Source organism: Xiphophorus couchianus, chromosome 10, assembly GCF_001444195.1.
Source record: "Xiphophorus couchianus chromosome 10, X_couchianus-1.0, whole genome shotgun sequence".
Taxonomy (NCBI): domain Eukaryota; kingdom Metazoa; phylum Chordata; class Actinopteri; order Cyprinodontiformes; family Poeciliidae; genus Xiphophorus; species Xiphophorus couchianus.
In genome coordinates this window covers 2,592,518-2,605,170 of record NC_040237.1, presented here as the reverse complement: position 1 = coordinate 2,605,170, position 12,653 = coordinate 2,592,518, and the positions used below count along the sequence as shown (strand labels likewise).

General features: G+C 35.9%; 1 protein-coding gene across 1 annotated transcript; it reads left to right on the top strand.

The window, feature by feature from the left end:
- Positions 1-1,865: 1,865 nt before the first annotated feature.
- Positions 1,866-11,886, top strand: LOC114152177 (ras-related protein Rab-5C-like). Its single transcript, XM_028029968.1, has 6 exons — positions 1,866-1,984; positions 3,849-4,146; positions 5,890-6,041; positions 7,002-7,124; positions 7,216-7,309; positions 10,591-11,886. Exons 2-6 carry the CDS (start codon positions 3,978-3,980, stop codon positions 10,722-10,724), a joined length of 672 nt encoding a protein of 223 aa, XP_027885769.1. The 5' UTR covers positions 1,866-1,984; positions 3,849-3,977; the 3' UTR covers positions 10,725-11,886.
- The last annotated feature ends 767 nt before the right edge of the window (positions 11,887-12,653 follow it).

Genomic DNA, 12,653 nt, shown 5'->3' with positions numbered 1-12,653 from the left:
TCGAATGCGACCCAGGCCAGATATCCGATACATGTCCCATTCAAACGTGATCTGAACGTCATTGATACTCGACAAACGTCACTATTCTGCGTCCAGATTCGCGCAAGCGGGAAGAAAAACAACAACCACGGCGGACTATAATGAGGATTAAGTTGTTAATATGCTGCTCCGATCGGACTACCACTTCAAAATCATAAGCTATGCTCCACCGTTAGCATCCATGTTTACTTCCGCAAACACTGAAAAGCGCTACTGCTTTTTCACGGCGGTTGGCAACACACTGCCCTCTACTGCGCATGCGGGACACTTTCAGGCCGTTTACAGTTCACAATGGAGATCACATAATACTGTAGGTCGCTTATATTTGGAAGTGTGAACGATCATGCCAAAAAAAAAATCCGATTTGACAAAATATCACAATTGGGTCACTTCAGGCTGCAGTGTGAACGTAGTCTTAGATACACATATTTGGTTGTTTTCTGTATTTTTGTTCATTTTTATGAAGGTTTAAGTGTAAAAAAGGATTTTTCTTCTAGATGAAGCCTTGAGGTGTCATTGTGGTGGTAAAAGACGATGTCCAAGTTCTATAGAGACCTGCATCACCTCTGACAGTGTCTGCATCAGTGCCAACTTTTACGGTGTACCACGTACGTTTTATACTAGACCATCTGCAAAACCAGGAAAATAACGTTTTTAATACTCTTTATCTTTTGCATTTGCTTTCACAGAGCCCTTTTACTTCAGGGGTTGCTATCGAGAAAGTGACTGCAGGAAGGTGAACTATCCCGGCTTGTCATCTGCCAGCTGCTGCAGGACCGACCTCTGCAACTGATACAAACTGAGAAGAAGCAAACAAGTTCATTTAAACTGACAGTACACTTTGGTTTAATGTGTGTTTGTGCAATATCACAATAAAACTTAGTTCTGTTATCACTTTTGTAGTGAATTATTGTAATTGAACCAAAGAAATAAATACATTCAAAAAAAATGTAAACATATAAATCATCTCAATCATCAAAGATATAACAATCCTAAGTGTTATTAAATCTGTAAAACATATGAAAAGCTGAAATAAACATTTTAATGGGACCAAAAATGGTCGCAAAACATTGAATATTACATAAACCGTAGAAGATATCTACCAATAGACATAGTTGTAATGTCTGCAATTAGAAGACGGTAATCTACAAAAAACAGAAACCCAGAGGAAAAAAAACAAAACATGACATTTGTATTTCTTGCTGTTTTGGTATGGTATGTCAACCGATCTACAGAATATATTTATATGATATTCAGCTCTGAAAAAATGAAGAAACCACTTAAAATGATCAGTTTCTCTGATTTCTTATGTTTTATAGGTTGTTTGAGTAAAATTAGCATTGTTCTTTTATTCCATGAACCATTGAGAACAGGTCTCTGAAATTCCAAGCAAAAATGTAGCATTTACTTGGTCAAAATAACAAAAAAGATGCAGTTCATTCAGACCTCAAACAATGCAAAGAAAACAATTTTATATTCATTTAGAAACAACAAAACTAATGTTTTAACTCAGGAAGAGTTCAGAAATCCACATTTGGTGAAAAAAACATGAGGTTTTCAATGGGGTTCACTGCTGTGGTCTCTTATTTTTTTATATTTTAAGGGAGCCCCTATGATATTTAGTAATTTTTTCGGGTTTCTAAATCAAGATGAGGCCTTAACGTATTACTGTGGTTGACTTAAGGCCAAATGTTAAAATACAATTCTTGAGATGCTAATTAGCTACAAGTAGGCCTATATAAAACGCTTTTTAAAACAAAGTCTATTTATTTTTGCCTATTTTTTCCCCCTCCGTTTTAAAACGTATTTGTACCACGTGCTGTCTGATTGGCTCTTACCTTGTGTCACATGACTGAAGAATCCAGGAAGTGTTTTTCCTCCCACAAAGCGGAAGCGAATAATTTAGTGGACCCGAAACTGTTATTGGAGAAATTGTTTACAAAGGGTAAGACCCGCATAATTAAGTACTGGGTGCGTAGAATCGGTCCAGTCTTTCTTTCTTGATATGAGCTGCTCTGTTGGCTCTTTGTTTGTGCCGGAGGATGTTTTAGTTTAGCTCTGCTAACTCATCGAGCTTTAGCCTCGGAGCTAATTTTCTGCTGTTGTTTCAGTTCGCTCACACGGTTAAAGTTTAGCGAAATACGTTGGGGACGTTTCACAGTCGATTTACTTGGGAGTTTGTTTGTGGTTTTTAGATAAAATTGAATATTTTGTTCATGAGAGTGCGGTAAAAGGTTTAAAGCTCAGCTTTGAGACGAAAACTAGCTGCCTGTGTGTGGCCAGTTTCCTCTATTGTACACACACTGTCATAGTTTAGGAGTTTAGCGGATAGTAGAGCGACGTTTTCTGGTCTATTTCGATAAAACTTGGCAGCTGAAGCCGCGGTATTGTTTGGTGTTCATTAACATTTAGCTTTACATAATATCCACGAAAACATTGTGACCAAAGTACATCAGAAACGACTACTTACCTGACCTTTGCTAACGTTTAATGAAAACTCTTCCTGCATTGCCGTCACTGTATTTTTCGAATTATAGTTTTATTTTATTAATTAAGTGTAAATCATGAATTCTGGGATTATTTTTTGGTATAGGTTTATCCGAAATTATTTGCACTCGATTTAAAAGTCAGATTTTAATTGTGGTTTGAAAAGATAAGCTGTTCTTCCCCGCACCGCTTTTCAAATGGACAAATCTAAACAAAACGAGAACAAAGATAGAAAATGCTGTTGCTATATATTTCAATCTCACTTCCAGACAAATAAACACAGCAAACGGAGCCTCATAACTTCCTTGTTTGACGTCATGAATGCATTACACAGGGATAAAAACATCATTGTTTATTTGCAGTGTAAAGACTAATAGATTGTGATTTTATTTACACAAAGGTGTGATCTAGTTCAGAGGTGTCAAGTTGTAGATCACGGACTATAACTTGACATCTGAGGCAGCAGTCAATTAAACTCAATGTTTTTCACCAATTTTGAGGAAAAAAAATGAGGGAATCTGTTGATTTGTGTGTGAATTTTGAGGATTTGTGAAAAACTGGAAGGACTTATTGATGTAATCTGGAGTCTAGAGGGCCATATAAAGAGCTACGGCGGACCAGAACTGGCCCTGGGGCCTTGAGTTTGACACATTTTGTTTTGGCTACTTTGAAATGTAAATGTATATTTATTTAACATTAATTTATTTCTAGTTTTGATTTTATTACAAAAGTTAAATATATGTTTTAAGTTAGTTAGGTTTTAACTGGAACATACCAGAAATATTTCCAGTCTGCCTAATTGGTCTTTCTTGAAACCAAACGTAAAATGTGTCAGCCTTCTTTCAGCCAGCTGATCGGTAATGAGCAGCAGCAGGTTGGGGAGCATTGTACTACTCTATACTCAACACAATCAAAGTAATATCAATTATTATCGGTCTTCTAGGTTTCAATGCCTTAAATATGTGACTATATATCTAATATTTTCCTATTTCTAGCCAGGGTTTCCCTTTGTATTATAAGCCTGGTGGGCCACCAGGCTTTCCTTGTATCCCCACCAGGCTTAGCACTGTTTATTTATTTATTTTTTTAAGTATTGCCTTTTTTAAGATTTTATAATTGGTGTTTAGTTATTAATCTTCCAATCTTCCAATAACGCATAACTATCAAGTGATATTTTCAAATTTTCTGTCAACTTTAAACATTTTTTAAACTCAAAAACATGGCGGCCGGCTGAATGAATGACTGTCCTACTGTGCGGAGCAGCGGGTTTAGAAAGTTTTCTGTCCACCACTGAATTTTATTTTTTTGTTTTTCTTGTCAAGGACCTGAACTCTTCGCTGTAGCGCGATCCATCTGGTGTCCCCTCCAGTAGTGCGATCGCTGCCATCGCCGTTCCTCGGACTTGGCACCGGACGTTAGACGTTGCTGATCTGCAGTTCCTCTGACTACCAATGGCAGGGCGCGGCGGTGGAGCAAATCGGCCTAATGGTGCTGCGGCGGCAAACAAAATCTGCCAGTTCAAGCTGGTGCTGCTGGGGGAGTCGGCTGTGGGCAAGTCCAGCTTAGTGCTGCGCTTCGTTAAAGGCCAGTTCCACGAATTCCAGGAGAGCACAATCGGAGGTAAAAATAAACTGATAAAGAAATGAAGAGAGATGCAGTTTGAGGGTCTTTAAAGGAGAGAAACAAGTTTTCAGTTTGATTTTATATACTTAGATCAGGGGTGTCAAACTCATTTTCGTTTTGGGCCAAATCAAGATCATGAAGGCTCTTAAAGGGCCGGTTCTGCCGAATGTACTGATAGAATCCATTCACAAACTGTTAAAATATCAGTAAATTCTTATAATTAAATAATATTATTGAACATCTTTTCAGTCTGTCCAGGATTTTGTGATTCTTTTTGTGTGTGTGTGTTGTTTTTTTTGCAATAAAAGTCAAAGTTGGAATTATTTACAATATTTGCGCTTATTTTTGGCAGTAAATGTGACTTTTTATTACTCGCTGTATAGATCATGGACTATAATCTGACATTAATTAAGGCTGAGGCAGCTATTTAGTACAAGTAAGAAAGGTTTTGACAAATTTTGAGAAAAATCTGCAATAAACTCCAAATTGTTAGCACAGAAAATTGCATAGATTTGTTGATTTTGTGTGAATTTCTACAGTAATTCTGAAGATACTGGAGAAACTGATTGATATAACTTAGCAGTAAACAAAAACTGCATTGATAACATAATATTTAAGCACACTTAGTGTTTAGTGTAGAATCTAGAGGGCCACATAAAACGCTATGGCGGGCCGGATTTGGCCCCCTGCCCTCGAGTTTAACATGTGACCTAGATGTAACAGTGATGTATTGCAGATTTTTTGTATTATAATAGTGCTTATGGGATTTAAATTAAATAAACTGCACTTTGGGGAATGAAGATATATCAATGATTTATTTTTAGCTAAATAAGGGATTACATGTACAGACATGGCCAAAACCTTTGAGAATGTCAAAAATGTTTTTCACCAACCTTATTCCCTCATTGTTAATTGTTTCATTGATGTTCTGTGGTTAAGTGATACCCATTTTATATGTTTCCATAGCTTCAATTGCGATATATATTCAAATATGAATAATATTAACATCTGAAGCGTTTTTTGGCCTACATTTTAGTCAGTGAGCCATAAAGTTATCACAGTCTTGACCAAATCGCTTCTGGATTGTCATGCAGAGTTGTTCTTTAAGTAATTTTTTTTTTGCATTTTTTATTTTTGTCCATGTCCAAATTAATTAGTGATGAGAGTTAACCACATGGGATTCAGCCAGAGCTGGATCTAACGATTATTTTAGTAATCTATTGATTATTTTGATGATTGCTTTGTTAATCACATTTGCATTTTATTTCCAAATGAAAAGATACAAATGAACAAATAATTAAATTCATTTTTAAATAAGAAAATAAACATTTTGTTTCTTAAAGTGGAATAACATAGCATTCCTTGAATGGACATATGCAGTTTCTTGTTCTTTCAGCAAATTACCATGTTTTTGTGTCTGTATATTCCATTTAGTGACTAACTAAATTAGTTGTCAACTATTTCTGTAATCGATTAATCGCTTGCATTCAGCAGAGAACATGTTCAAACTACCCGTCAGACCAAAAAATCCTGGTACTTCGTGCAGAATGTCAGGCAGTTCTTGATATTTTTCATGGTGAAATTTTCTTTGCTGCCTTTCTTGACACCAGCATCCCAACGCTTTTCAATCCATGTAATCCTGACCAATGCAACGCAATCTGATCCGATTGTCTAATCGTCTGATCTTCCCTTTGAACCTCAAGTATTAATCAGAACATATTGATGCTGTTTGCCCTTCAGCTGCGTTCCTCACTCAGACGGTCTGTCTGGACGACACCACTGTGAAGTTTGAGATTTGGGACACAGCGGGTCAGGAGCGATACCACAGCCTCGCCCCAATGTACTACAGAGGCGCACAGGCAGCCATCGTGGTTTACGACATCACCAACACAGTGGGTATCAGCTGCAGGATCATAGAGTTGAAATAAATAGAGATGGCTTCTTTTAGTCGTTGAATTAATTGCAATCTAATGAAAGAATATGTTAAGTTAAGCTAGAAGACTGAAAGTTTTGCTTTGATTTTGCAAGATATTCTGAAACCTGAATCCTTGTAGGATGACCGGAGTGAAGTTGGCCCTCCCACCTTCTTCAAATCAGACTAAATTGGTGTGAAATGTTTGTGCTGTGTTTGTGCAGCTAAAATTTTTGTTTGTGCTGCTATCATTTTAAAGATATTAAGAAATGTTTCTAGAGGCCATGAAAGGTCAACGAGCCCCCCACCTGCTTCAAACCAGATAAAATTGGGTCAAAAATTTGTGCTACGTTTGTGCAGCAAAATCTTTGTTTGATGCTATCACTTTAAAGATATTAAGAAACGTTTTCAGAGATTATAAAAGGTCATCGAGCCCTCCACCTTCTTCAAACCAGATAAAATTGGTCAGTCAACTCGACTACATTTGTGCTGGTTTGTGCAGCAAATATTTCATTTGTGTTGCTTTGGCTATGAAGATATTAATGAAAGTTTAAAGGTAATTTTGATTTCGTAAAAGAGTGTAGGGGGGGGGACTGCTAGACCTTTTGAGCTTTAAAGTTTCGTTAATATCTTCATAACCAAAGCAACACCAACAACATTTTTTGCTGCACAAACCAGTACAAACATAGTCGAGTTGATTGACATCAATTTTGTGTGATATGTACGACCTTCCATGACCTCTGGAAACATTTCTTAATGTCTTTAAAATGATAGCAGCACAAACGTCTTGACACCATTTTTGTCTGATTTGGATTGAATGTGTGTTCTGGCTTCCTGATGTCTCCCTGTGTGATGAAAATGTTTCCCTTCACTTAAAAACGTCTTGAAACTTAAATGCTGCAGTTCAGAATCGTGCTAATCCAGTCCACTGGTTTACTAGGACACATTTGCACGTGCAAAAAACTGGGTGAAGGAGCTTCAGAGGCAAGCCAGTCCCAACATCGTGATCGCTCTGGCAGGCAACAAGGCAGACATCGCTGACAAGAGAGCAGTGGAATTTCAGGTGGGAAGATTTAATAATATCACTGAAATATTTCACACCAATGTTTTTTTCAAATCAGTTAAACATAAATCTTGATAAATAATCTTTCCAGGAGGCGCAAACATACGCTGACGACAATAGTCTGCTCTTCATGGAAACTTCAGCCAAGACTGCGATGAATGTCAATGAAATTTTTATGGCCATCGGTAAGTAATGAGTCAGGTCTCACACCAACAGATATTTTTGGTAGCAGCTGGTTAACTCAACTGATTGGATTGAGGTTAGTGAGAAGAAAAGAGTGGGGGTGGTAACTAAGAAGTCTAAAGTTTAAGACTGATTAACATTTGTTTGCAGTCATATGTAGTTTAAATTAGAAATGGAGGATATAGAAGAGCGTTTTCTCACTATCTGATGAGAAAAATAAACTACACTGTATAGACCAACTTACTTTTTTTTGTAATGAATTTAAGACACTCTAAGGCCTTAATTTAAGACTTTTTAAGGATACTCAAACACTTTGTATCAACAGCATTAGGAATCAAAAATCTAAAGTTCTATTGTAATCAATAAATCAATTAATCGCATGATAAATTAAAACAAACTCAATTTCCATTGGCATAAGTGGAAATTCATGCCAATTGATGCTCTTTTTTCTCTCTCTTTCTACCAAAAACTGGAGGATAAAAGTTTTCAGTTTGGTGCTTTGGTCTCAACTACTCCCTTTTTTTGCAGGACAATTTTGTTTATAAAGACTTCAAGATTCGTTTTATTTGCTGTTTGTTTATTTATTTGGGATATTTAAAATGTCTTCAGTTCCAGAGTAAAATGTTAAAGTTTACTGATCTTTGAGAATGTGTTTCTGCCATTATCATTATGTTACTTAAAAATGGTTTCAAAACAACATTATTATTGTTTATCGCAATAATTTCTGGAACTAAATTTATCGTGACATGGCCTAGGTACAACAATTATAAAATTACTCTATAAACTCTGTAAGAAGCTTCTTATCATCATCATCATCATCATCAGTAAATACCAGGGCTCCTGTCTGACAGAATGACAAATAGATTTAGCATGAAAACGTTTCTGAGAGAAACCTGTAACTTTCCCCTGCTGTCTGGCCTGTTTTGTCTTTTGAGGCTGTCATGCTTCAGATTCTGTGGTTACCAATTCACGCTGCACACTCAGCATGTTTAAGTTACCAAAGCTCCTGTTTCACTCCTTAAATACCACAACTCCAGTATTCTGCCACCACAACATCACCAGGAAGCTTTTGCATATGCTCAAACAAGCAAGGGAACTCTGATGCTACATAAATAGGGAGTTCTTTAAGAACCTCCAAAAACTTCTCCAAGACCCAAGACTTTTCTTTTCTCCCCCCTCCAAGTCATTTTGCAGTTTTAATTTGGTTTACAAAGGGCCTAAAGAAATTATTTTGGATCGCAGTGCAATTCAGTTAATCTTTGATGTGACAACTGAAGCTAAAATAGAGAGAATCAGACATATTTTGACACGAGTTATTAGCTCAAGTATATTAACAACCGAAGGAACTGCTAGACTCTTATTTTATCAGGAAGTCACTTGAAGAAAAAAATAATGTTTTCCAGGAAGACTTGGCCATGAGGCACAATGTTTCCCAACACAACCCTGCATGTTTTAGATGTTTCCCTGCTTGATTACAGCTCATCAAAAGCCTGTTAATCAGCTTAACTAATGAAATCAGATGTGCTGAAGCAGGGAAACATCTAAAACATGCAGGGTAGTCTGCCTGGAGGACTGAATATATTACTATTAGAATAGAATAGATTATAAAATTAAGACTTGATAAAATAATTTTAGAGGATTGTCAATAGAAATTATTCTCTTCAGTCAGATTTGGATAAAAATACAACCCTCAAATAAAACATTTATCCATTTTTTCCTAATAAAAATGCTTAACAAATTACAAAACAACACATTTTCTTGTGGGAAAAGTAGATGCAAGTCGGTGAAAACCGGTTTGAATGAGGAAGACAACGAGCATGCTTCTGCAAGAGTGTCAAAAATGGTTTCACATTTCATATCATCACTTAAATCTCCTGTTACTGTAATGTTAAGTTACTTGTATTTCCATCCTTTGAGCTTTTTCATATTGTGCCATTGTGTAACTACAAACCTAAATGAGTTTTAAGGAGCTGATTAAATGAAGAGAGAGCATAATTGGTTGGTTTTCAAACGTCATATAAAAAAACAATCATAAAAGTGTCCTGCAATGTGTAAAATATAATAAAACCGTATTCTAAGCTTTAATAAAATCACACTGCACATTTCAGTTCATCCTAAACTGATGTGAAAAAAGTTTGCAACAAGCACTGAAAGGACACAAATATGTTAAAATGTGGTTTTTATCAGACAATAGAAAATAGCTTTTATCTATGTAAAGGAGTTCATGTTTTGAGTACATGAAATCAGTAATAAAAAGTATAAATGTTATCTTAAAACTGTTCAAAAGGAGCAGTAGAAAGTTTAAGTTTTTTATTCCTTGCACCACTTTTCTGTCACGATCTGAAGCCGACTTCCTGTTTTTTCTTTCCCCTAGCTCACACCTTTATTTACAGCAGTTTCATTATTACCTACTTTGAAATGTGTGTCCCATAAATAACATGATTTCACACCTATGCTCGCATATGAACACATTTACATCTGCACACAAAGAGACACTCATAAATAGAAATGCATACATGCATCTCAGCTCAGTTCTTTGTGGCCCTGGCAGATTTAGATTCAAAATTATTTTCATTTTATAAAGATAATAAAACTCTTCAGCTCCCTGCTAAATCGGGACCTCGTAATCTCTAAAATGTTTAAATACAGTCAGAAAGTAAAAGATTACTTTAAACGCAACCTAATAATTTTGATCTTAACCTTTAAGCATATATTAATGCAGCTCAGGAATAAATTAAGAGACCACTGCACTAAATCCCATTGAAAACCTCATGGTTTTTCCACCAAATATTTATTTCTAAACTCTTCCTGAGGTAAAACATTAGTATTGTTGTTTCTAAAGCAATATGAGCTTGCTTTCTATACATTATTTGAGATCATTGCTCATTTTCTACAAATAAATACTACATTTTTGCTTGGAATTTCAGAAACCTGTTGTCAGCAGTTCATAGAATAAAAGAACGATGTTCATTTTACTCAAACATATTCCTATAAAAAGTAAAATCAGAGAAACTTATCATTTTAAGTGGTGTCTTAATTTTTTCCAGAGCTGTATAATACAAATCCCCACCTGTTACATTAGTTTATCCAGAGAAATTTCTATTAGTTTATAAATTCTGAAGTACTTTTCTTTATTTTGTTTGTATTTCTTTCTATTTCATGTAAAGCACTTTGAACTTGCCTTGTTGCTGAACATGTGTGCGGTTTTGAAGGAAATAACGCTCAAAAACAACACTTTGTTGCTGAAAACTTCATTTGTTTTCACATTTCTATATCTCTGTAGCAAAGAAGCTTCCAAAGAGTGAGCCTCAGGGCGGAGCAGGACAAGGCGGGCGGACAAGAACCGGGGTGGATCTACAAGAGGCGACCCCCGCAGGCCGCGGCGGCGGCGGCGGCGGCTGCTGCGGCGGCCATTAGCAAGTGCAAAACGACAAATCTGGAGAGCGAGCCGTGAACTTCATTTTAAGGACAACATGTAGCTAAAACGCAGGCAGGCGGCAGGCAGGGGAAGGCAGAGCCTCTCGCTTCTCCTGTATTTAATCTGATATTACAGATGTGATTATCTGGATCCTCTTTGATTAAAAGAACTTTAACGAGAATCATAAGCTAGAGGGAACTCCCAGCATCCTCCAGTACTTCTTTACCGTCTTTCCACTGTTTGTCTAAAATCCCGTTCATCTTCCGTCTGTTGATTCAGCCTGTTTGGCTTCTCACAGAGCGCCATCTTCAGGTCGTTGCTGTTCTGGGTGTGCATGTGTGTTTGTTCTGAGTGCGTGAGTCTGTGTGCGTGTGTGTGTGTGTGTGTGTGTATATATAAATATATGCACACACACATGGTCGATGTCTGTCACTTCCTTAATTGCTGATCTTTATTTAGTCAACCAGTACGCAATATTGTTAATGCTAAAATTGCAAGCAGCAGAGCGATGAAGCTTTTTGTCTTATTACAATGAAATTCATATGATTGCATACCTGTTTGTTTTCACCTGGGATTTAACTCAGTAGTTACTAATGTGTATAGTGAGATCTTTGTGTGCCTCCACACATACTACAAAGATTACTAAGATTGTAACCTGTAAAGAACGTCGTTGCCTCCAATGTCTTCAAGGGAAAATGTCTGAAATGAATCAGTTTTGTGAGTGGAACTTATTGACTTTTGCACAAATATTGCTGAAAAACACAGTGAGGTTCATCTACAACCAACAGTGAAAAGTCCATATAATCTGACGGGCATGCAATGCATGCATCTCCCATACCGCCATGCCTATATCTATATCTGTAAGGATCGGACTGATCGGATTTCCATGCCCCGCTAGAAATGTAGATGTTATTTCTGAGAAGGACTCGGATGAAAAGGATAGTTTTAGAAATGCTCACAAATTATTTTTGTTTTTTTGGAGGAGTGATGATTTGGTGGTTCACTCATAAAAAAGAAAAAAAGCTTCTCAAATGTTGGAAAAATATAAAGTTGCTTTCATTTGTTGTGTCCTGATAACTAACATCGAGATGTTAGTTATTTTTTTAAAAAGAAATATGAAATAACTTGTAAATCAAAAAAAATAAATAACATTCAAGACTTCCTATGTTTTTTAAAAAAAAAATATATATATATATATATATATATATTGGGATTTAAATACATTTAGTTTTAATAACTTTTTGGATGAAAATGAAAACATTTGTTTTAAAAAATGAGTATTTCAATATTACAATTCAGTTAAACTCCTATTAGTTCTAAATTAATGACAAAATTCCCCTTCTAAATACATTTGAGTATAATCTAAGACCAGTAAAATGTTATTTGATTCATGCACTGCAAAAACATAAAATCTTGCCAAGTATTTTTGGTCTAGTTTCTAGTGCAAATATTTTATTACGCTTAAAATAAAACAAACAAACTTAAAAGTAACTTTTTAGCAAGATTTAGAGGCTTGTCTTAAGTAAATAATTCCTTAATATTGATGAAAAATTTCTAGTTCTACTGGCAGATAAATTAACTTATAACGTGTGTTGGAGGTGCGATGAAGTTTGGCTTTTGTCCTCTACACCCTTTCTCCAGACTCTGGGATTTTGATTTACAAATAAAATATGAAAATTACATGCAACTAAAAAGAGGACAACAGTCTAAGATGCTTTTGTTGTCTTGGACATTTTTCCTTCCACTCAATTTTCCATCACAGTGTTGTGACAGAAAACGCATCTTGTCAAGCAATGACCTTCTGTGGCTTTCTCTAGTTGCAGATAATGTTAATAACATCCTACCTTACTAAAACAGACAATTTATGTTCCTATGAAATACAAAAATTCTTAGAGAAATTGCATTTTGGACTTTGATTAGCTAGAATT